Raw genomic sequence first — 23127 nt, 5'->3', positions numbered from 1 at the left:
TGGTCTTTATTCGCCGGTATTATTATGTCACTGTGTTGCATACAGCTATACAGGAAGCATTGTTTTGTTTGACTTTGCCTCTGAAATGCATTGATTTGCAAGCGATTTCCATTGAGGTTTCCAATAAATTTTCGTCGCGGCTCCATGACACTGTTTATCATGAAATCTCTCCTTTTTGTATTTAATCTGAAGCAATGCATCATACCCTTCTAATGGGATGGACATTTGCCTGTGTGTGTTTCCTTCTTTGGTTGTGTTATATTATTTTATGAATACCTGTCATAGAAATGGTCCATGATTTGCAGATGTGTTCAGTTTGCATATACCAGGGAAGAGTGAGTTTTTTTTCTTTTTCTTTTTTGTGCAGGAAATCAAATATATTTTTTTTAAATAACTAGAGAACTGATTCATGCCTAAAGGTGGCCATGCACATTAGATAGAAATCGGTTGATGGTTGAACAATCAATCATCTGGTGAACAATCATTTTGCAGGCCATACACCTTTTAGTTCATATTGACCGTTAAGGTTGTTCAATGAAAACGGTCTGCGGACACAAATCTTTTTGGGAACGTCTTTTAAAGCAAGATCTTTCATCCATAAATTATCTTTTTTGAGCAAGAATGTATGATCGCCTTAAAATTTGGTGATATACACTGAACAAAAATATAAACGCAACACTTTCGGTTTTGTTCCCATTTTGCATTAGCGGAACTCAAAAATCTAAAACATTTTCTACATACACAAAAGACCCATTACTCTCAAATATCGTTCACAAATCTGTCTAACTCTGTGTTAGTGAGCACTTCTCCTTTGCCGAGATAATCCATCCCACCTCACAGGTGTGGCATATCAAGGTGCTGATTAGACAGCATGAATATTGCACAGGTGTGCCTTAGACTGCCCACAATAAAAGGACACTCTGAAATGTGCAGTTTGATCACACACACAATGCCACAGATGTTGCAATGTTCGAGGGAGCGTGCAATTGGCATGCTGACCGCAGGAATGTCTACCAGAGCTGTTGCCCGTGCAATGAATGTTCATTTCTCTACCATAAGCCGTCTCCAAAGGCGTTTCAGAGAATTTGGCAGTACATCCAACCGGCCTCACAACCGCAGACGACGTGTAACCACACCAGCCCAGGAACTCCACATCCAGCATGTTCACCTCCATGATCGTCTGAGACCAGCCACCCGAACGGCTACAGCAACTCTATGGACACAGCATAGCCTTTATAAAGCACACCTACGCTCAGAGTCTGGCCCCTAAAATGCCCTGTTAGTGCCTTAATTGCTGCTGGATGTTTGAAAGTAAATTAAAATTATAACTTCTTATGAAAACGTACGGGGAGATTTATCATCTCCCTCGCTCCAGAAATGTTTCGATCTTTATAAATCTCCCCCATACTTTTTTTTTTATCAGGTAAATTTTTAGCTTTAGCTTTTTGCTTACATAAACAAAAGGAAACCCCAACTATTCATCGCTCATATTCACTCTCTCTCTCAACACCGGTGCTGTTTTTGGAAGAGAGCAACCATGTTTCTTTAATCCTAGACATTGCCTTTTAAAATAGATTTAACAAAAGTGACACGTTGAGGGACGTATGCCAGTCTTGATTCCTCTGCGCCAGAGTGAGTTGTGTCTAGAGGCATCTCTGGAACTCCCTACGCCATAAACTGAAGTCTGTGCCAGACAGAAACTGGCATAAATCCGGCAGGCCGCACAATTCGTCACCCCTACCGCTAGGCCTCACACTCTTTTCTTCTCACTTTTCAAAAGTTCAAAAAGTCTCAATTATGGCATGCACCATAATTTGCGACTTTACTTGTCTGTATAACTTTTGTTAAATTGACCATCATTTGTAGACAGCCCTTTTTAATATGAGTCTGACAGTCAAACACAATCACTATGGATGCAGCATTCATGAGGCCAAGTATACACACCCAACAAGGACGGCTGCGCTCAGCAGGCAACAAGATAATGAAATGTAACAATTTAAAAAAAAAAAAAAAACTTCCAAAATGCAAAGTTAAAAAAATATATATTTTTTTAGAGGTCTTTGGGTAAAATATAAAAGTGAAAAATGTTCTGCTATATTTGCCAATATGAGTGCACCTAGATTTTGCTGTAAATTGCTCCAAAATGTGGTGTCGTTTGGCTCTTCTCGGTTAAGAGTATTGTGGCTTTCTGAAAAAGGGGCATTTGGAATGTTTTGTGCCATATTCTATAGTAAAATTCTCTCGCTTGCTACACCAACCAATAGTTGGTGTACGGTTAAACTAAAGTGTCTATCCCTGCACCACATTTATTACCCAGCCTGAGCCCCTGTAATAAATTCGGTGCAGGTTGAGACTGCAAGTCTAAGTTTATGCCATCTATATAATTAGTAAATCTATTGCAATTTTTATTTTATTTTTTTTCCCCACCTCTGACATAGTGATATGCCATCAATGTATGAGATGAGATAACACCTTTAAGCAGGGCAAATACCGATTCTGGCAGATTTCAGATCAGTTTGCAGGAACCATTCAGATTATTGTTCTGATCGGAGACCAAACTTGGTTTGTGATGACCCAATGTACTACATGACCATCTGTAGTTTCATACATGATCTGTAATGTGGTCATTTTGAAAGGTAACCACAAAAGGTAGCAACAGTTGAGATTGGATGGAGTAGAATGGAGGTCGGGCCCTAACAGGGCCTGTTGTGGGTCCAATGACAATTTCCACAAGACAAATTAAATTAAGGTGGATGAGGTCATGAATACTGACTGCCCAAAACTGCAGTATCAGATTTAGGTGTAGTCCATCTTTTAAATGTTGTGTGGCTTGTAAGTCAACAGATCGGCTTGTGAAGGAACAGGAATGACTCATGGAGACTTAAATTTAATATAGTACATTATACAAGAGCTGAAGAGGCAAAAAATTGATGGAACATCTAATTATCATACCCCCTTCTCTAAAGACCTCCTCCAACAACCGTACATCAGTCATTTATTGTAAATAGATATTTTACCAAACCTGAAACTCAATAGGTTGCTGGTTGTCATTCAGCTAAATGGGACTTATTAGAATTTGTAAGATAATCATGATAATGGAGAGGAATCTTCCTTGGGCCTCTCAGAGCAGATGAAAGCTCAGGAATGCTTCTCTGTTTCGGGATGAACATCAGGATAAAATAAAAGCTTGAGGTTTTCCTTCTGGTTCTGCGTCTCCACCCTCCCCAAGCAAACAAAGGCACAAAAATTCTAGCGTACAATAACGATGAAGAACTGTTATGTGATCTGCACAAGTATCGCATGGGATGCACCCGGACAACAGAGATCTATTCATTTAAAGCAAATGTTTAATGCATCCTATAATGGTTACGATTATATATCCCACAAAGGGAGCGCCCATATTGGCTTTCTACCAGGGCCTCGTAATTAAAGACAAATACCACAAGAGCCACAAACCAGTTGGAAATCCTGGCTATTGTTTTACATTGTAGGGGCTCGTATACACAAGCATATTACGACTCTGCACAGCCCCAGAGTTAGGGCTCATGCACACAACCATTTGTATTTTGTGGTCTGCAAAACATGGATCCGCCCAAAAAAACAAAAACGGATGACATCTGTGTGACATCCATGTTGCATTTGTTTTTTTTTTTTTGTTTTTTTGTGGATCCATTGTAACAATGCCAGTCCTTGTCCACAAAACGGAAAATAATAGGACATGTATACATGGATATTTTTTGGCGGAACGGACACGAAATGCACATGGAGTCATTTTCGTATTTTTTTTTCAAGCCCCATTTAAATTATTGGTTCCTTATACGGACCTGTAAAAAAAACAGTACGGAAACGTAAGAAAAACACGTTTGCGTGCAGGAGCCCTTATAAAGAGGCATTGTACACTGCACCCCTGATATCATATGGAGTTTTTTTTTACTGTTGGATTCTGTATGGATCCGTTGCCTCTTTTGTTAAAAAATAATAATAATAAATCTTTGGTTTTCATAAAGACAAGGGGTATATATTGTACAATGATGTGTAGATTACAGATATATTTTGATAAACATAACACAAAAGGCCACAAGCCTAGGATCACGTCAGTGGTTACAAATGGCAGTATAATGGGTAGGTTGAATAAAGAATGAGTTTTACAGAACTTGGAGACAAGCAAAACAGAAGAATTGAGTGAGGAGCGGAAGAAGGGCAGGTATTCTTGTTACACCAGGGGGACCAGAGGTCGAGATGGCTATCATGTGAGAAATTTTCCCAACTGGACAATTCCTCTAACCTATATATTTCCTGAACTTTGTAAGTCCAGTCTGATATAGAGGGGGTCCGTTCTGATAACCAATGGAGAGGAATGAGAAGTTTTGCTGCAGCTATTAGGGAAGTGCGTGCCTACTCAATGGGTAATGTACTGAGGGTAAGTTTAAAAGCACTAGTAAGGGCGATAGGTGCGTAGTAATAGAGCATATATGCTGTACAGCCTTTGACACCTCCTCCCAGTATTGAGTTATTTTTGGGCATGCCCACCAGATATGGAATGCTGTACCAGGATTGATGTGGCATCTCCAGCAGACTGAAGGTAAAGAGGGGTTCATCTTATGCAATAGAGAGGGGGTTTGGTACCATTGTGTTATTAGCTTAAATGAATTTTCTTGTAACCGGACACACCTCAGAGCTCCATGCAAATTTTTGAGAATCTTAGAAGTGTCACTTTCATACAATGACAATCCCAACTCCTTTTCTCACTTTTGAATGAAATGCGGTTTAGTGGGAGCATTGGTTTCTAATATTTTGTTATACAGTCAGGTCCTTAAATATTGGGACATCAACACAATTCTAACATTTTTGGCTCTGTACACCATTACAATGGATTTGAAATGAAACAAACAAGATGTGCTTTAACTGCAGACTGTCAGCTTTAAGAGTATTTATATACAAATCAGGTGAACGGTGTAGGAATTGCAACAGTTTGCATATGTGCCTCCCACTTGTTAAGGGGCAAAAAGTAATGGGACAGAATAATAATCCTACATTAAACTTTCACTTTTTAATACTTGGTTGCAAATCCTTTGCAGTCAATTACAGCCTGAAGTCTGGAACGCATAGACATCACCAGACGCTGGGTTTCATCCCTGGTGATGCTCCGCCAGGCCTCTACTGCAACTGTCTTCAGTTCCTGCTTGTTCTTGGGGCATTTTCCCTTCAGTCTTGTCTTCAGCAAGTGAAATGCATGCTCAATCGGATTCAGGTCAGGTGATTGACTTGGCCATTGCATAACATTCCACTTCTTTCCCTTAAAAAAACTCTTTGGTTGCTTTTGCAGTATGCTTTGGGTCATTGTCCATCTGCACTGTGAAGCGCCGTCCAATGAGTTCTGAAGCATTTGGCTGAATATGAGCAGATAATAGAGCAGTCACATCATCAATAGAAACAAGAGAACCAGTTCCATTGGCAGCCATACACGCCCACGCCATGACACTACCACCACCACCATGCTTCACTGATTAGGTGGTATGCTTAGGATCATGAGCAGTTCCTTTCCTTCTCCATACTCTTCTCTTCCCATCACTCTGGTACAAGTTGATCTTGGTCTCATCTGTCCATAGGATGTTGTTCCAGAACTGTGAAGGCTTTTTTAGATGTCGTTTGGCCTTCCCGTTTTTGAGGCTCACCATTGGTTTACATCTTGTGGTGAACCCTCTGTATTCACTCTGGTGAAGTCTTCTCTTGATTGTTGACTTTGACACACATACACCTACCTCCTAGAGAGTGTTCTTGATCTGGCCAACTGTTGTAAAGGGTGTTTTCTTCACCAGGGAGAGAATTTTTCGGTCATCCACCACAGTTGTTTTCCGTGGTCTTCTGGGTCTTTTGGTGTTGCTGAGCTCACCGGTGCGTTTCTTCTTTTTAAGAATGTTCCAAACAGTTGTTTTGGCCACACCTAATGTTTTTGCTATCTCTGATGGGTTTGTTTGTTTATTTCAGCCTAATGATGGCTTGCTTCACTGATGGTGACAGCTCTTTGGATCTCATCTTGAGAGTTGACGGCAACAGATTCCAAATGCAAATGGCACACTTGAAATGAACTCTGGACCTTTTATCTGCTCATTGTAATTGGGTTAATGAGGGAATAACACACACCTGGCCATGGAACAGCTGAGAAGCCAATTGTCCCATTACTTTCGGTTCCTTAACAAGTGGGAGGCACATATACAAGCTGTTGTAATTCCTACACCGTTCACCTGATTTTGGATGTAAATACCCTCAAATTAAAGCTGACAGTCTGCAGTTAAAGCACATCTTGTTCGTTTCATTTCAAATCCATTGTGGTGGTGTATAGAGCCAAAAATTTTAGAATTGTGTCGATGTCCCAATATTTATGAGCCTGACTGTATATAAACGAGAAAATCTTTTTCCTTGGTTTTGGAGACTCTAGAATAGCATTGTACCAAGAAGGTGTAAAATTTCTCTGATCAATGGCTAAATATTTCTGGCAAAATGAGTAGAAGTGAGAGTAATGAATAGACCATTTCGAGATACTGAGCAATTGCTGAAGGGTACTCTGAGAAGGGATCACATTGCCCTTTAGCATATCTCCTACTTTGTGATCCCCAAAAGCGGGCCACATGCCCAAGTTATCAACAGAACCCTTTTGTAAAAAGAAGGGGAGAAGCCTCATGGGCATATATGGTGAGGGACCTTCAGGGAAATTTAAAAGGTAGGATAATTTGGACCAAGTAGAGAGGAGGCCCCTGCGTAGGGGGGGGGGGGGGGGGGTGTTAACCAATGCCTGACAACGGCACAGTGTGCACCCTCCATAGGTTGGCTAGGTCTGTAGGGGGAATCACTACCCGGGCAATTTGGCAGCCTAATTTTGTGATGCGAGGTTTTGTGAGTTCAGTGTGAAGTCTCATTAGAATTGACTTGACATCAGGCAGCCCAAATCCATCTTTATGTTTGGGCTATGACAGTATGGAGTAGGTCAGACAAGGTCTGGCCCGTTTCCACACGAAGGAGGAAAAGAGTCTGCGGATAGACAGCAAATATGAATCTGGAAGGAATATGGGGAGTGATTGCGTTGTGTAGAGCAGTTTGGGAAGTAAATACTTCTTTACAAGATTCTTTCTGCCTATCCATGACATATATGGGATGTTGAGGTCTTTAACTTGTAGTCTGATGCTGGAAAGGAGCTCGGGGTAGTTTAATTTGAAAGACATGGCAGGGTCACTGGGGATGTTTTACCCCAAGATAATTGATATGGGAGGTGGCCCATTGGAAAGGAAATTTCTTAGAGAGGATGGAGATTACTTTGGTGGGTACCTTAATGCCTAGGGCTGTGCATTTGGACAGGCTTATCTTGAAATTGGGCAGGTGTCCAAAGTCGTCAAACAATTGAAGAATAGCTTGGAAAGCTACCACCGGGTCAGACAAGAACAGTAGCATGTCGTCAGCGAAGGCTGCTACCGTGTGGGTCACTGGCCCTACAACTAGACCCTTAATGTTTCTGTTCTGTCTAATTGCCTGTATAAGCGTCTCTAGGCATAAAATAAAAAGTGAGGGAGCCCTGCAGAGTGCCGTTTGAGATTTGAAAAGAAGGGGATAGGATACCATTCACTCTAATCCTGGCATGGGGGGAGGAGTACAGTGACAGAACAGCTTCTATGAATTGGGATGGAAAACCGAACCTATGGAGAGTGGCCTTCATAAAACTCCAGTCCATTCTGTCGAAAGCTTTCTCCGCGTCCGTACTGATCAGAGTGAGCTGAGTATTGTTTGATAAGGCATATTCAATCGCCTGTTGAACTCGGAATGTACTGTCCCTGCACTCTCTGCCCCCCCACGAACCTGGACTGTTCAGGGGATATCAATTTCTGGAGCAAGGGAGCAACCCTATGGGCCAGTAATTTTGCCCAGAGTTTTATATCCGTATTCAGGAGGGAAATGGGTCTATAACTGGATGGGGTTTCAGGATCCTTGCCTGGCTTTGGGAGTATAGCTATATGGGCTTCTAACGCCTGCCTCGCCGGTGGGGAACCAGAGAGCAAAGTGTTAAAGTAGGTAACTAGTTAGGGGCCTAGTACAGGAAAATACTTTTTGTAGTAAGCTATGGGAAACCCATCAGGTCCCGGGATCTTGCCTTTGGGTATTGAATTGAGGATCCTACGGATTTCATCTGCAGTGATTAGTGCCAATAGCAATTCTCCCTCTTCTTTAGAAAGTGTGGGTAGGTTAATGGCCGACAAGAATGTATGAATGTTGTCCAGTCTAGCAGATAGGGCATCAGAAGGTTCTTGGGGACGGATATTATATATGGATTGGTAATGGGAAGTGAAAATCTTAGCTATGTCGGGTATATTGGTCAGGAGTTTGCCATTATGGGATCTCATTTGGTTGATGTGCGAACGTTCAGCACGTTTTTTAATAAGTGCAGACATGACCTTATTGCCCTTATCTCCGTGTGCGTAGTGTTTGTGTTTAATCTTGAGAGAGGCATTTGCGGCTTTCGCATTTAATAATGTTTTAAGCTCATTTCTGAGCTCTAACAGCGCTTCATGCCCCTTCAGAGCTAGGGACCTCTTATGAGTGCTCTCCAGGGACGCTATCCGGGATAAAAGGGATGTCATTTTGTGATTGGCGTTTTTTCTTCAGATGGGAACCTAAGGAGATGAATTCTTCACGTATAACGGACTTGTGGGCCTCCCAAATGGAGGCCGGAGATGCTTCGGAGGTATTGCTAATCTCAAAATAGTTTTTGGATTTTTTTAGTAAGTGTAATAATAGGGGAGGAAGTGTCCAAGAGAGTGGGATTGAGTTGCCATGTCCATTCCATTTCGGTTAACTCGGGAAAAATCAGGGATATAGAAACGGGGGCGTGATCTGAAATTGTAATGTTGTGAATGTCTGCTTTTCACACCTGGTCAATGTATCGGTCCTGGATAAAGAAGTAGTCTAGCCTCTGGTAAGACCTATGTGGATTAGAGTAAAAGGTACTATCACCATGTCTTGTCCTCCACACATCGAACAGATTAAGCTCTTAATTTGTTATGGACTCCCTTCAAGGCCCTGTGCGCGACTGCAGACTTTCCTGTGGAAGAGTCTAGGGAGGGGTTTAAGTCCAAATTGAGGTCACCCCCTATTATCAGTAAGCCGGAAGCGAATGAAGAGTTTCTAGTACTATCCTCAACCACTCCGCAGTGCCGGCATTGGGTGCGTAAAGATTGCATAAAGTGGTCTCGACATTTCCAATTTTTCCTCTCAAGAGAACATTTCTCCCCTCGGGGTCCGCTAACTCAGACATAGAGAAGGATACATTTTTGTGGAACCAGATATTAACACCTCTGGATGGACGGTCATAACAAGAGTGGTGCCAGGAATGATAACCACAGTACGACAAATTTGGTGTGTGTCCTCGCTTAAAGTGAGTTTCTTGCAGCATTATCACCTCTGCCTTTTCCTTTCTCAACATCTGAAAGATACGGCTCCTCTTCACAGGGTTATTATGCCCTTGAACGTTGAAGGAGGATAAATTTAGTTTTAAGGAAGTCATCTTTGCAGGTGTCGAGAAATGAGGTTGGCGCCAATTGCCCATGACATGATCCAACTTTGAAACAGAACAATAAACTGATAGCTAACGTATGAAACAGGTATGGGCGATGCGCCACAGAGCAATAGGACTCCATAAGGAGCAAATAGGGGGTAGGTAAACATGGACATACATGTGGCCCAATCTGCCCAAGCATTAGACATATAAGCCTATAGCTAAGTTAGGTGAAAATAACAAAAAGCTATCCTAATATGGGAAGGTTTTTGCAAGCTGTTAGTTATAAGTAACAAGCAACTGGGTGACTACCCGCAAGAAGAGGGACACAGTCAGTCAAAGGCATCCACTCTCGGGGCTCTTGTTCCCTAAGGCCTTTTGTTTTTTGATAGACTACCAAGCAGGTGGTGCTTTAAGGGTGGGTAAATCATCTCCACGGGGGAAAGGTAACCACGAGGGGACCTCCACCGGAGTAAGGTTCAGGGGTTCCTATATCTGATGTAAGTCCTCCGGGGAACGGCTGGTATAACGTCTATTGCCAGCTGATATAAAAAGGCCAAAAGGGAAAAGCCACCTGTATGGTATTTTTGCTGCACGGAGTGACTCTGTGAGAGGCCTCAGGATTCTTCTCTTTTGGAGAGTAGAAGGCGCGATGTCTTGAAAAACTTGCACTCTAGAATCCGCCATCAGTATTTCTCCAGAGCTCAACAAGCCACAGATGATGTCATGTGGGTTCTCCGTGGGAGGGGGTTTGGAGCGCAGGGCCCTGTGTACACGCTCCACAACAATGGACGACGCTCTCTCTGGGCCTAGTAAAGTAGAGAATAAGTCTCGCATGGCCGCAAATAGGTCCTCTTTGTCAGCAGCTTTAGGGAGACCACGCAATCTTATGTTTTTGCGGCGACTTCTATTTTCTTGGTCCTCTACCATCATAAGGGTGTTGTTTATGGCAGAGTAATAGGACCCCAAAGTGCTTTTAACTGCTGAGTTGAAGGAGAACAGAGTTTCCTGAGACTGCTCCAGAGCTTCCACTCTGTCACTAGTATGGCGGACATCTGCTTTAATGGCAGAGAGTTCAGCTGCTATGGGAGCTCTGTAGGGACCTGTCTAGATAGTCACTAGTGAGTGGAGTTGGTTCACTTACCACTCTATGGAGGCAGTGTCGGCATCTGAATCTGGATCCTCGCTGAGATCCTCCACGCGCTGCGTCAGTGCTGCCTGGTCTTTCAACGCCATCTTGCGAGCGCTTGCAGCCTGCTGAGACGACTGCTTGTAGAGGAATTTATCCATATTCTTGTGTGACTTTGCTGGTTTATCTGCACCGGCCGACTCCCCCGGGTGAGTTTTAGGCTGAATTTTCACCATCTCGCAGGGGATAGCTTGCTTTTAAAGGCTTTTCGTCAGCTTGGTGGTGGGAGTGCTTTTCCTAAGCAGCCGCCATCTAGCGCGGTCAGGCTCCGCCCCCGGATCCGTTGCCTCTGACCAGGCTTCAGGTGTATGGCTCTGCCATGTGTGAAAAGCCAAAACAAGATCACTCTCAGCTCTGCAAAAGAAATCAGATAATGCATTAACATACTATTTCTGCCTCGTCTACAGAGGTTGGCTAAGGTATGGTCAGCTCACAAAAATGTTGTCAGCAAATCGCACCTCACCTGTTTTCACCGAGCAGAAACCCTAAAATCTTTATTTTTTTATAGAATTAAAGGGCTATTTCAGTATTGACTTTGTTTTTTAAGGTAATGTGTCATTAGAAAATGTCCTGTTGTTTAAATCCTGTTTTATGTTTAAGAATTATTTGTTATTTTCAATTTTTATGGTCCTAAAAATAAATCCCTTCAGTTTTCCTACTAGCCACTAAGCCTAATCATTGGCGCCACTTCTTGGACTGTACAGATGACTTTACTGCAGTGATCTGCTTATCCTTACAGGCAGAATTAGAATGACAGATCTATATTTAGGTGATAACACGGGATCCACCATTCACAGTAGGTGATTGTCAAAGCTTATCTATTCTGTCCTTGTAGATTGATCTCTGCACAGGTCACAGAGCATGCCTAGAAAACTCTCCCATAGATGTCAATGAGGTCCCCTCCTGACCATTGTGTCTATGGCCCATGGTGGCTACTGTAAATCAGATCTCTAAATTCTGTTAAGAGCTCAGGCAAGATGGCGTCCCCCATAATTACAGTATGTGCTAAACTTAGATTGAGAACATCTGCAATCAGAAAATGAAAACAAAAAAAGATGTGTGTTGCTATCTGGTTTTAACTGAAAGAAAAAACTTTCAATGACGCATTCCTGTAAAATGTATTCCCGCCGTGCCAGATCTGTGAAGGAAAGCATACTTACCATTTCCCCAATGCTTGGTTTCGGCTCCGTGGGTCCTTGGCTCTCTTCACTGCACTTTGGTCCCCACATGTTAGCTTCTGTTCTGGCTCAAACAGGGTCACGTGCATCACTGGCCAAGTGGCATGTGACCCAGCAGTTATGTGCCACCTGGGCACATGTCACCACTGAGCCCAGCTATTGGCTGCAGCAGTGTATGTGACCCCCATCTATGTCAGAAATTTACATGTGGGGACCAAAGTGCAGTAAAGACAGTCTAGGTCCCAGCAGGGACCAGGTTAGGATGGCTCCGGTGGCAGCTTATCACCTGTAGGAACAAAAAGATCAGGCATATCAAAACCAACACGTCCAATACTTATTTTTCCATCTACCATTGGAACAGCGTCAGGACACCCTCATACACATAAGATAGTGGACAAACTTACCTCTAATGGTGTATGTTTAGACTTATCGCACTTGTACACAGGTGTATTACAGCTCTCTACAGCTTTCTTGTTGTACACCACTATACTACTATGCCCGTAGACTTCTGGGAGGTGCCATACAGTACCTCTTTATTCTTCTGTCTTCATATGAAGACTTGCTACACTACACAGTGGTGTATAGAGCTACCATACAACAGCACAAGGTACTACAGGGTTGTAGGAACTCCATGGGGCTTTACTGCCATAGAGAAGTAAAAACCTCACTTGGCAAATGAGGTTTAATGTGGACAAATGTAACGTTATGCATCTAGGTAGTAATAATGTCTGTGCTTCATATGTCCTAGCACTGGGAGAGTCACTTATAGAGAAGGATTTGGGTGTCCTTGTGGATGGTAGATTAAATTACAGCATACAATGTCAATCAGCTGCTTCTAAGGCCACCAGGATATTGTCATGCATTAAACGAGGCATGGACTCGCGGGGCAGGGATGTAATATTACCACTTTACAAATCGTTGGTGCGGCCTCATCTGGAATATGCAGTTCAGTTCTGGGCACCAGTCCATAGAAAGGACGCACTGCAGCTGGAAAAAGTACAAAGGAGAGCGACTAAACTGATAAGGGGCATGGAGGGTCTTAGTTATGAAGAAAGATGAAAAGAATTGAATTTATTTATTCTTGAGAAGAGACCTCTAAGGAAGGGACATGAATAACCTACATACAAATACAGGGTGGGCCATTTATATGGATACACCTTAATAAAGTGGGACTGGTTGGTGATATTAACTTCCTGTTTGTGGCACATTAGTATATGTGAGGGGGGAAACTTCAAGATGGGTGGTGACCATGGCGGCCATTTTGAAGTCGGCCATTTTGAATCCAACTTTTGTTTTTCAATAGGAAGAGGGTCATGTGACACATCAAACTTATTGGCAATTTCACACGAAAAACAATGGTGTGCTTGGTTTTACCGTAACTTTATTCTTTCATGAGTTATTTACTGTCACTGAAAATGTGTTCAATGTGCTGCCCATTGTGTTGGATTGTCAATGCAACCCTCTTCTCCCACTCTTCACACACTGATAGCAACACCGCAGGAGAAATGCTAGCACAGGCTTCCAGTATCCGTAGTTTCAGGTGCTGCACATCTCGTATCTTCACAGCATAGACAATTGCCTTCAGATGACCCCAAAGATAAGTCTAAGGGGGTCAGATCGGGAGACCTTGGGGGCCATTCAACTGGCCCACGACGACCAATCCACTTTCCAGGAAACTGTTCATCTAGGAATGCTCGGACCTGACACCCATAATGTGGTGGTGCACCATCTTGCTGGAAAAACTCAGGGAACGTGCCAACTTCAGTGCATAAAGAGGGAAACACATCATCATGTAGCAATTTCGCATATCCAGTGGCCTTGAGGTTTCCATTGATGAAGAATGGCCCCACTATCTTTGTACCCCATATACCACACCATCAAATTTTTTTTTCCAACAGTCTTGGAGGGATCTATCCAATGTGGGTTAGTGTCAGACTAATAGCGGTGGTTTTGTTTGTTAACTTCACCATTCACATAAAACAAGTTTGCCTCATCCCTGAACAAAATCTTCTGCGTAAACGGAGGGTCCAATTTTGGTTTTGCCCATTCTGCAAATTCAGTGCGCCGATCTGGGTCATCCTCGTTGAGATGCTGCAGTAGCTGGAGTTTGTAAGGGTGCCATTTGTGAGTAGCTAATTTCTGCCGAAGGGATGTTCGACTAATGCCACTCTCCAGTGACATGCGGCGAGTGCTACGCTGTGGGCTCTTGCTGAATGAAGCTAGGACAGTCACTGATGTTTCTTCATTAGAGACAGATTTAATGCGTCCACATTTTGGCAAATCCAACACTGAACCAGTTTCACGAAACTTAGCAAGCAGTTTGCTAACTGTAGCATGGGAGATGGGTGGTCTCGTAGGGCGTCTTGCATTGAAATCTGCTGCAATGACCCGGTTACTGCATTCACCAGACATCAACACAATTTCTATCCGCTCCTCACGTGTTAACCTCGGCGACATGTCAATGGCTGTAAACAAAGAGAAACTTGAAAATAACTCGTGAAAGAATAAAGTTCCGTTAAAAACAAGCACACCATTGTTTTTCTTATGAAATTCCCAATAAGTTTGATGTGTCACATGACCCTCTTCCTATTGAAAAAAACAAAAGTTGGATTCAAAATGTCCGACTTCAAAATGGCCGCCATGGTCACCACCCATCTTGAAGTTTCCCCCCTCACATATACTAATGTGCCACAAACAGGAAGTTAATATCACCAACCATTCCCATTTTATTAAGGTGTATCCATATAAATGGCCCACCCTGTATATAAATGGGCCATACAAAAAAATACGGCGAAAAGCTGTTTCATGTAAAATGCCCTCAAAAGACAAGGGGGCACTGCCTCCGACTAGAGAAGAAAAATTTCAGTCTCCAGAAGCATCAAGGCTTCTTTAATGTAAGAACTGTGAATCTGTGGAATAGACTTCATCAGGACATGGTCACAGCAGGAACAGTGGACAGTTTTATATAGTTTAGACGAATTCTTAAAAGTAAAAAATATTAATGCCTTTGAAAACATGTAGAAATCTGAGTCTCAATTTTTGCGATTCGCGTCCCCACCTATCCCTTGGTTGAACTTGATGGACGTATGTCTTTTTTCAACCGTATCAACTATGTAACTATGAATATGTACATTGTTGTGCAGATGGCACCATAACTGTTAGTAAAGTTGGCCTCTCTAACTGAATTCTTCGACATTTTGCCTAATGCGCAGAAGTGTGTTCTCCGTTTTTAGAATAGCACACTGACCCATACCATATATACAAGTCAGTGAGAATATTCAAACATTTTTTATTTATTTTTTTCCCCGAGCCATGGTGCCCAATCCCAGAGTCTCACTGCTGTTCCTATTGTTGCCCGTTTTTGCAGATCAGAACTATCTTTCTTTTATTAACTGGAATGAGAAAAAAAAAACTAATGCACACGGAAGCTATCCGTTTTTTAATGTCTAAAAATCAAATACAGCGTTAGGGCCAGTTCACACTTCATTTCCGCCTTAAAACAGCCTCCTATTCATTTCAATGGGAAACCACACTTTATTTTTATTTTTTTTTCCATGTGGAAAAAACAAGCAGCATGCCCTCCCGATCTTGGGGCCGAACCTGTGCTGAATCTCCCATTGAAATGAATGGGAAGCAAAAAAAAACTATCCGTATGTGGCCATGCAGTTTTCTGCACAATTTTTTTTATATTTTTTTTATGTGGATCCCCGTCCAAAAATGACAAGCTGAAAATTCAGTTTTGTACTAAATTAAACAGCCATTATTTTAAAAAAGCAACATGTAAAAAAACTGCGTAAAAAAACCATCAAAAACCGCATGAAAAAACAACACGCATGGATTCCACCCTGAAATTTTGTAGGCAGATTATTAAAATCCGTCATGTGAACATAAGTACTTTTGAAATATCCATATATTAAGAACTTCTTCTGAAGATAGTCCCTTTACCTTTTGAAGCAATAGTCTCCACAGTCCCGAGCGCTCAGCCACATCAATGCTTGAGACTCTGCCACTATTTTACGTGACTATAACATCTGCCTAACTGAAAATAATATTTATCCTGGCAGATAATAGAGGTATTATTTTGCTTGTGCGTGTTTTATTTTTTTATGTTCTTGCATATTTTTACAAACCTCTACTTAATAAAACAAGAATTGAAAAGTCAGACATGGAAAACATAGTGCAGATGATTTGGGAGCCAAGGCGACAATTGAGCTTTTATTTGTGGATATTTATGAGATGCTCGGCCCTGCTCCTCGGTCATGAATATTTCAGTGTGTTTACCAAGCGTTGTAACCCAAATGTTTCATATTCATGCCATATGTGCAAAAACGCTGAGATCATTTCTTTGATCAAGTATTCGCTACACTTATTAGGAGGCCCTCCCATGACTGCTCGTTTCCTTACCGAGCCCTTCATTCTTATTTAAAACTTCTTGAGTAGCTCCATTGTCTTTTGATTGCCGCAACATTTGTGCAGCTGTTTTCACTGATTAGAACTGGCAGGAAAACATCTTTTTTTCCTTATAATATTTCAATCTGCTGAATATATTTACATCAGAGTTACGAGGATGCTTGGCAGCGATCATGTGTATTTACATATTTCAGCCCGCTGCACTGGTTGGGCTCTATGGTTGTCACCTTTAAATCAAGTGTTTTGGCTTTTATATGTTCCTTGTTATTGTCTGCATAGCCTGAAAATGAGTGTGTGTGTGTGTGTGTGTGTGTATGCGCTTTATTTCTTCTAGTGCTTGTTTTTTCCTATTAGAGGCTAGCCTTAATGGGGACGGATCCGTTTACATTGACACAATATGGTGCAATTGTAAACGGATCCGTCCCCCATTGACTTTCAATGTAAGTCAGGACGGATCCGTTTGACTTGCACTTAGGCCTCATGCACACGACCGTTGTTTTATTCCGTTGTTCCGTTTTTCGTGATTTTCTGCGAACCCATTGACTTTCAATGGGTCCGTTGAAAACTCGGCTAATGCACCGTTTGTCGTCAGTGATCCATGGTTCCAGTCCGTCAAAAAAATATTACCTGTCCTATTTTTTTTCACGGAAAACTGTTCGCGGACCCATTCGAGTCAATGGGACCGTGAAAAAACGCGGAGGCACACAAGAATGTCGTCCGCGTCCGTTTTTTTCCTATCATTTGCATGGCAAACTTGACTTAGACTTTTTTTTTACTTTTCTTCATTTCTGGTGATCCTCCAAAAATAAAGGAAGACACACGTAAACAAAAACTGAAACGGATCACGGAACAACGGAACCCCATTTTGCGGAACGGAACACAACAACGGTCGTGTGCATGAGGCCTTAGACTTAGATTTTTTTTTTGGAGAGAATAATGCAGACGGATCCGTTCTGAACGGATACCAGCGTTTGCATTTATAGGTGCGGATCCGTCTGTGCAGATACCAGACGGATCCGCACCTAACGCAGGTGTGAAAGTAGCCGAAGGCATAGAAAATTTTCTAAATGTAAGACAGCAAGGAAGCGGTCTTACATGTAGAAGCTGCGGCCTGCGCCTCTTCATAACTCCAGCAGATCCACCGTCAGGTTTTAATAAATGTTCCCCGATTGTCTTTTTGTAAGGGGGCGTCACACATAGTTTTTTGTTCTTTTTATGCCTGTTTGATTTATTTATTTATTTTTGCAGCATTTCTTTGCTGAGGGTCTAAGGTCTATAGGAAATAAGAAACTCAGGCCACACAAGTTTTTTTTAATTTTTTTATTCTGGTGCTTTTGCTAAAGTTTTTTTTCTGAGAATCTGCATAGGTCATCAATATCTAATCAATGGGGGTCCAACTTCTGGTATCCCCACGGATCAGTTTGAAGAGGATGCAGCGTCCTAACAGTTTACCAAGCACTGCACCATACATTGTGTACCGGCTGTGCTTGGTTTTGCAGCCTCTGTGACTGATAAGTGTCACGTGTCTGGCCCAGGTGGAGGCTGCAGCACTCAGCAGAGCCCCACGTCCTCTTCAAACATCTGATCAGTGGGAGTGTTTCGAGTAGCGCCCCCCCACCCCCACAAATCAGATATTGAACACCTATCCTTAGTATAAGTCATCTCTATCATACTCCCGAAAACCCCCTTAAATTAGTAGCTATTTTTTGTCTTGCTGGTTATTTTTATTTCCCCAAAACAAGGCTTTATTTGGCCTTATTTTTAGTGTTGAAAAGTCAGATAAATTTCATGCGTGTAGGAAGCCTTATGTTGGTAATTAGCATTAGTATCAAATTCATATTTTCATCACATTACACACTGCTAGTTTCCATAGGTACGACCACCTTGCAGTCCATCAGCGGTGGCCGTGCTTGCACACTGTAGGAAAAAGCGTCGTCCTTTCTGATGGGCTGGACCGTGGGAGCACACATAGGCTGGTACTTTTTCCTATAGTGTGAAAGCACGACCACCTCTGATGGATTGCAGGATGGTTGTAACCATGGAAACGAGCAGTGTTTAATGTAATGGAAAAATGAATCCAGCCAGCAAAGGAGGCAATATGGACAATAACAATACATTAGTAAGTGCCTTGTATTAAACTCCTCTGCATAAAAAATGTTATTTGCTGAAGTGAGAGATCCCCTTTAAAGACATGTGGTCCGGCGGGAAGACTGTAGTATCCGGCAATGCCGAATCTGGCAGAAAACAGCCTTGCGTATTACTCTGTGTGAAACTATCCTACAACATTTCAATTTTCCCTTTAGGCATCTTTTACACATGCGATACGAATGGTCAGGATCGGTTTAGGGAAAAACTGATGGTTTTGCATGCAATTTCAATCAGTTTTTTTCTGCAATTGCGTTCAGTGTGTTCTTTTTTCCCATCTGGATTGCATTCGGATTGCATGCGTTTTTCACATGCCTGAAGAAAAACTGAATAACAATCTACATCTTCTAGCAACCATCAGTGAAAAAAAACGCACTGGATCCAGATGGCTTCTAGTTTTCACGCAAACCCCATTCACTTCTTTGGAGCCAGAGCTGTGTGAAAAACGCACAATGTAGAACATGCTGCGATTTTTCCTGAAAGCAGAGATGATGGGTGAAAAACTCATGTGCACAGATCCATTGAGAAGAATGGATTGGGATTCAGTCCGGACCCTATCCGTTATCTACACGCATCGCATCCGGACAGAAAACTGCCACGGTTTGGGGGGGGGGGTTGGGGGGAGACTCCTTCCAATCTGCACTGGAATTGCTCACCTACTGGCATTTTGATGGGGCCCATTGGAATCCGTACCCATCTGATGATTTTGGGGGATGACCGTGCTTCTTGAGAGCCATGAAGGACGTGGTTCTCGTCTGTAACAGCAGAATTCTAATAGTAGAATAGCAAGAAACTACAAAAACTGGAATCAGAATGGGTGAAGCCTATACATGTGTGACTGGGCAGAGATCACAGCACTTGTGGGGTATTTTATGACAGATGCAGTGTTACTGCCGCCTTATGTTGTATCCTGACCTTCTGCTCCAGTTATCAAAGTTCAGCCTTAGTACAGAAAATCAGACGTGACTGTGAAATTTAATTCCTAAGGAATCTATAGGAAGCTCGTCTATCACAGAACGTGCCTGCAGAATAAAATTAAAGGATCCTTTTACAGCCATAATATATCATCTTAAGGGTGCCTTCACACGCTGCGGTTTTTGTTGCAGAGTTTTCTGAGACTGAAAATTAGTTCCATTCGTTTGAACAAGACGGCAAGCACATGGATTTCTGCAAGCCCCATTCCAGTGAATGGAACGGATTTTCAGATACAGAATTTTCTGCAACAAAATCCCCCGCATGTGAAGACATCCTAAATGTAAAATGTCAGTTTACATTGCTGCCTTGTTAAAGTGTTTCATAAAATAAGTTAAAACTAGAAAAGTGTACATCACCGTAGGTTTTCAGCACTGATTCATATGGTTAATTGTTTGTAAAACACCAAGCAAATGACGGCTCTCACCTTGCAGAGTTAAAGGGGTTGTCCGATTTTTCTAATATTGATAACCTACCCTCAGCATAGGTCATCCACTTCAGTCGGACCCCCGCATATCTGATGATGATGCATGCAACGCTTTCCTTCTGGCCGATTCTCAGCATATTTGCCGGGTAGCGGCCGGATCTCTGCTGGTGCCTATTATATAATATAAGGGGCCGGACAGCAGCGTGGTAGATTCTGGCAATGCCGGTATGCGCAGAGAGGCTGGACCAGCGTGCCGGATCTAAAATTGCTAGTGTGAAACTAGCCAAGCTAGACCCAGCCCTGTACCCAACATGGATCCAGGAATCTCCACCTCCATTGCTCCTGTTGTTTTGCTAGATTTATTTCAGGCTGGCAGCTCAGGGGGCCTGTCCTTTCTAACGGGGTGTGCCCTTTCTCAGGGGGCTGCAGTTCCTTTGCTGTAACTGTCATAGCTTCTACCTAGAAAATATGGCTGGTAACAGTTGACGATTTCAACGGAGCATGTGCGACCACCTTAGGCTACTTTCACACTTGCGGCAGGACGGATCCGACAGGCTGTTCATCCTGTCGGATCCATCCTTCCGCTATTTCCCCCTGCCGCCGGACCGCTATAATGGGGACGGGGGCGGAGCTCCGGCGCAGCACAGCTGTGCACGGCGAAAGGCCGCCGGACTAAAAGTCCTGCATGTCCGACTTTTTAATCCGGCGGCCCCTCACCGCGAAGTGCCGTACTTCGCTTGAGCTCCGCCTGTCCCCATTATAGTCAATGGGGACGGAGCGGCGGCACGGCTAAATAGCGGAAGGACGGATCCGACAGGGTGAACAGCCTGTCGGATCCGTCCTGCCGCAAGTGTGAAAGTAGCCTTAGGTGGATGTAGAAATAAGGAAAACAACAAACAGCAGGTGGTGCTATACGGATACAATTTATTAAACAACTCAGTGGCTATGCTACATTTTTTATCACACGCAATTGCAAAATTATTCAGATCCAGGTACTGGTTTGAAAAATTTAGAATTATTTTTAGTGGGTCAACCTCTTCAATTTCTCCTTTGATGGCACTGCAAGGGATATAAACATGGGTTCCCCCCACTGATTACAGCTGGACAACCTTCTAACAAAAAGGGGGTTTGAAAAACAGACGTTTTTTAAATATATATTTGACTGAAAATTTTTGGGATATTCCACTTATAAAAAGTAAAGGGGATAAGGCATAACTTTTAGATTGGCTGGGTCTAACTCCTGAAACCCCTACACCACTACCTGTGGGGGTCTAAGAACTCAGAACCTGACCAATCTAAAAACTATCTACAATCCAGTGGATAGGAGAGAACCTTTTTGTTACTGTAATGCCCCTTTTAAGTACAGACCCACAATGCTTGGCAACCTGGCCATGTTTGCCATGCCATTTGATTCTCATTAAGAATACCATGTTGTGATACACGGGGAGAACATAAATGTCTGTTTTCTTACATTCTAGGAGATGAAGAAGAGGAGGAGACGGTAACTCCAAAGCCAACAGCTGCACCTGAAGAGGAAAAGCCTGCAAAGAAAGAAGAGAGGAATGAAGGTAATTGTTAATTGTGCTTGTACGTCTTTGGCTTTCCAAGGCAGATTTTATCTTAAAACCTTTAATTTACTGTTTATAAGATTATATTTCTACTAGGAGGGTCTGAACATATCCATAGGGACATATTGATTTGAGTGATGCCAAAAGATTATCTGATAAGCACTTTTTCCAACAGAATCCTATGGCTTAGGTATGCTTGTCCATTGGCACAGGTCAGAGCTTCAGTGAGATGTGTTCTTCAGGAAATACTCCTACCACCTGGACAGACATGGACATCCAGGTCTCATTAAAGTTGGCCATACACCTTAATGAGGTTATCCCATGACTAATGTAAAGAATGAAAATCAGACATCATAGCTCTTACTAACAAAGCTAGAACCGGCCCTGTACCTCACATGGATCCAGAGATCTTCACATTCATTGCTCTACTACATTTTTCACTCTAACGGTTCACGGGGAACATCTTTTCTGCTGCAGCTCAGGGTGCGTGTCCATTCTGCAGCATCTTTCTCCCTATCACAGCTCAGGAGGCAGTTAAAGGATGAAACTGAGCGTGTGCGACCTTCTCAGTGAGCTGGTTAAAGAAATAGGAACAAAAAAACACAGCAGGTGGCGCTATACAGATGCATTTTATTGAATGTCTCAGTGGCTATGCTAAATTTTTAATTACATGCAATTACAAAAGTATTCAGATCCAGGTGTTGGTTTGAAAACTGTAGAATTAGTTTTTCGTTGGACAACCCCTGTTGGCCGACAGCTATTACTTCTGTTCTCCATACACATCCACACTCAATCAAGTGTGAATGTCTTCTCAGCAGGAAGGGTGGAATAGGCTGCTGCCAGACATCGCTCATCTTCCTGCAGAACAAAGTGATCGGCCATGCTGAAATTCTGACATCTGCCCTTAGAGACACCCTTACACATTGGTCGCCCAGTCCTGCCAATATTGGTAGGCTCAGCTGACATTCATCTAATACAGGTGACACTCGAAAAATTAGAATATCGTGCAAAGTTCATTTATTTCAGTAATGCAACTTAAAAGGTGAAACTGACATATGAGATAGACTCATTACATGCAAAGCGAGTTATTTCAAGCCTTTATTTGTGATAATTTGGATGATTATGGCTTACAGCTTATGAAAACCCCAAAGTCTCAATGTTGAGGTCCCCTTTGCTCAGGGGGTATGGATTAGCTAGCTGACTAGAGTGTGACACTTTGAGCCTAGAATATTGAACCTTTTCACAAAATTCTAATTTTAAGCTGCAATTCCTTTTAATTTGCATTACTGAAATAAATGGACTTTTGCACAATATTCAAGTTTTTCGAGTTTCACCTGTAGGTTTGGCCGCCTTCAGTCTACATGTAGCAGGCAGGGTAATAGCCATTTTGAAAAGCAGCAGATTCTCCTGATTATTTTCATTGCAGATGATGATTATTATGACCTCTGATTGGTATGTATAAGGAAGGCACCAAGTGATCTTTATATGGAGACTAATAATCCTGTACAATACTTCCACAGCCCCGCCACATGAGCTGACTGAAGAGGAGAAACAGCAGATTGTCCACAGCGAAGAATTTATATGTTTCTTTGACCACAGCACAAGAATTGTTGAGCGTGCCCTGTCTGAGCAAGTCAACGTTTTCTTTGATTACAGTGGCCGAGACTTGGAAGAAAAAGAAGGGTAATTATGGAAAA

The 23127-nt window shown here is 42.6% G+C and overlaps 1 protein-coding gene across 4 annotated transcripts in view; it reads left to right on the top strand.

The window, feature by feature from the left end:
* DYNC1I2 (dynein cytoplasmic 1 intermediate chain 2) overlaps positions 1-23127 on the top strand; it is a 136065-nt gene that overhangs the window by 73272 nt on the left and 39666 nt on the right. For all 4 annotated transcript variants that reach the window (XM_040441761.1, XM_040441762.1, XM_040441759.1 and 1 more), the window contains 2 exons: positions 21341-21430; positions 22951-23113. In XM_040441761.1, the coding sequence (XP_040297695.1) occupies positions 21341-21430; positions 22951-23113 (253 nt within the window). The remainder of the gene's footprint in view (positions 1-21340; positions 21431-22950; positions 23114-23127) is intronic.

Source organism: Bufo bufo, chromosome 7, assembly GCF_905171765.1.
Source record: "Bufo bufo chromosome 7, aBufBuf1.1, whole genome shotgun sequence".
NCBI classification, from domain to species: domain Eukaryota; kingdom Metazoa; phylum Chordata; class Amphibia; order Anura; family Bufonidae; genus Bufo; species Bufo bufo.
This window is presented reverse-complemented; position numbering and strand designations above follow the sequence as displayed.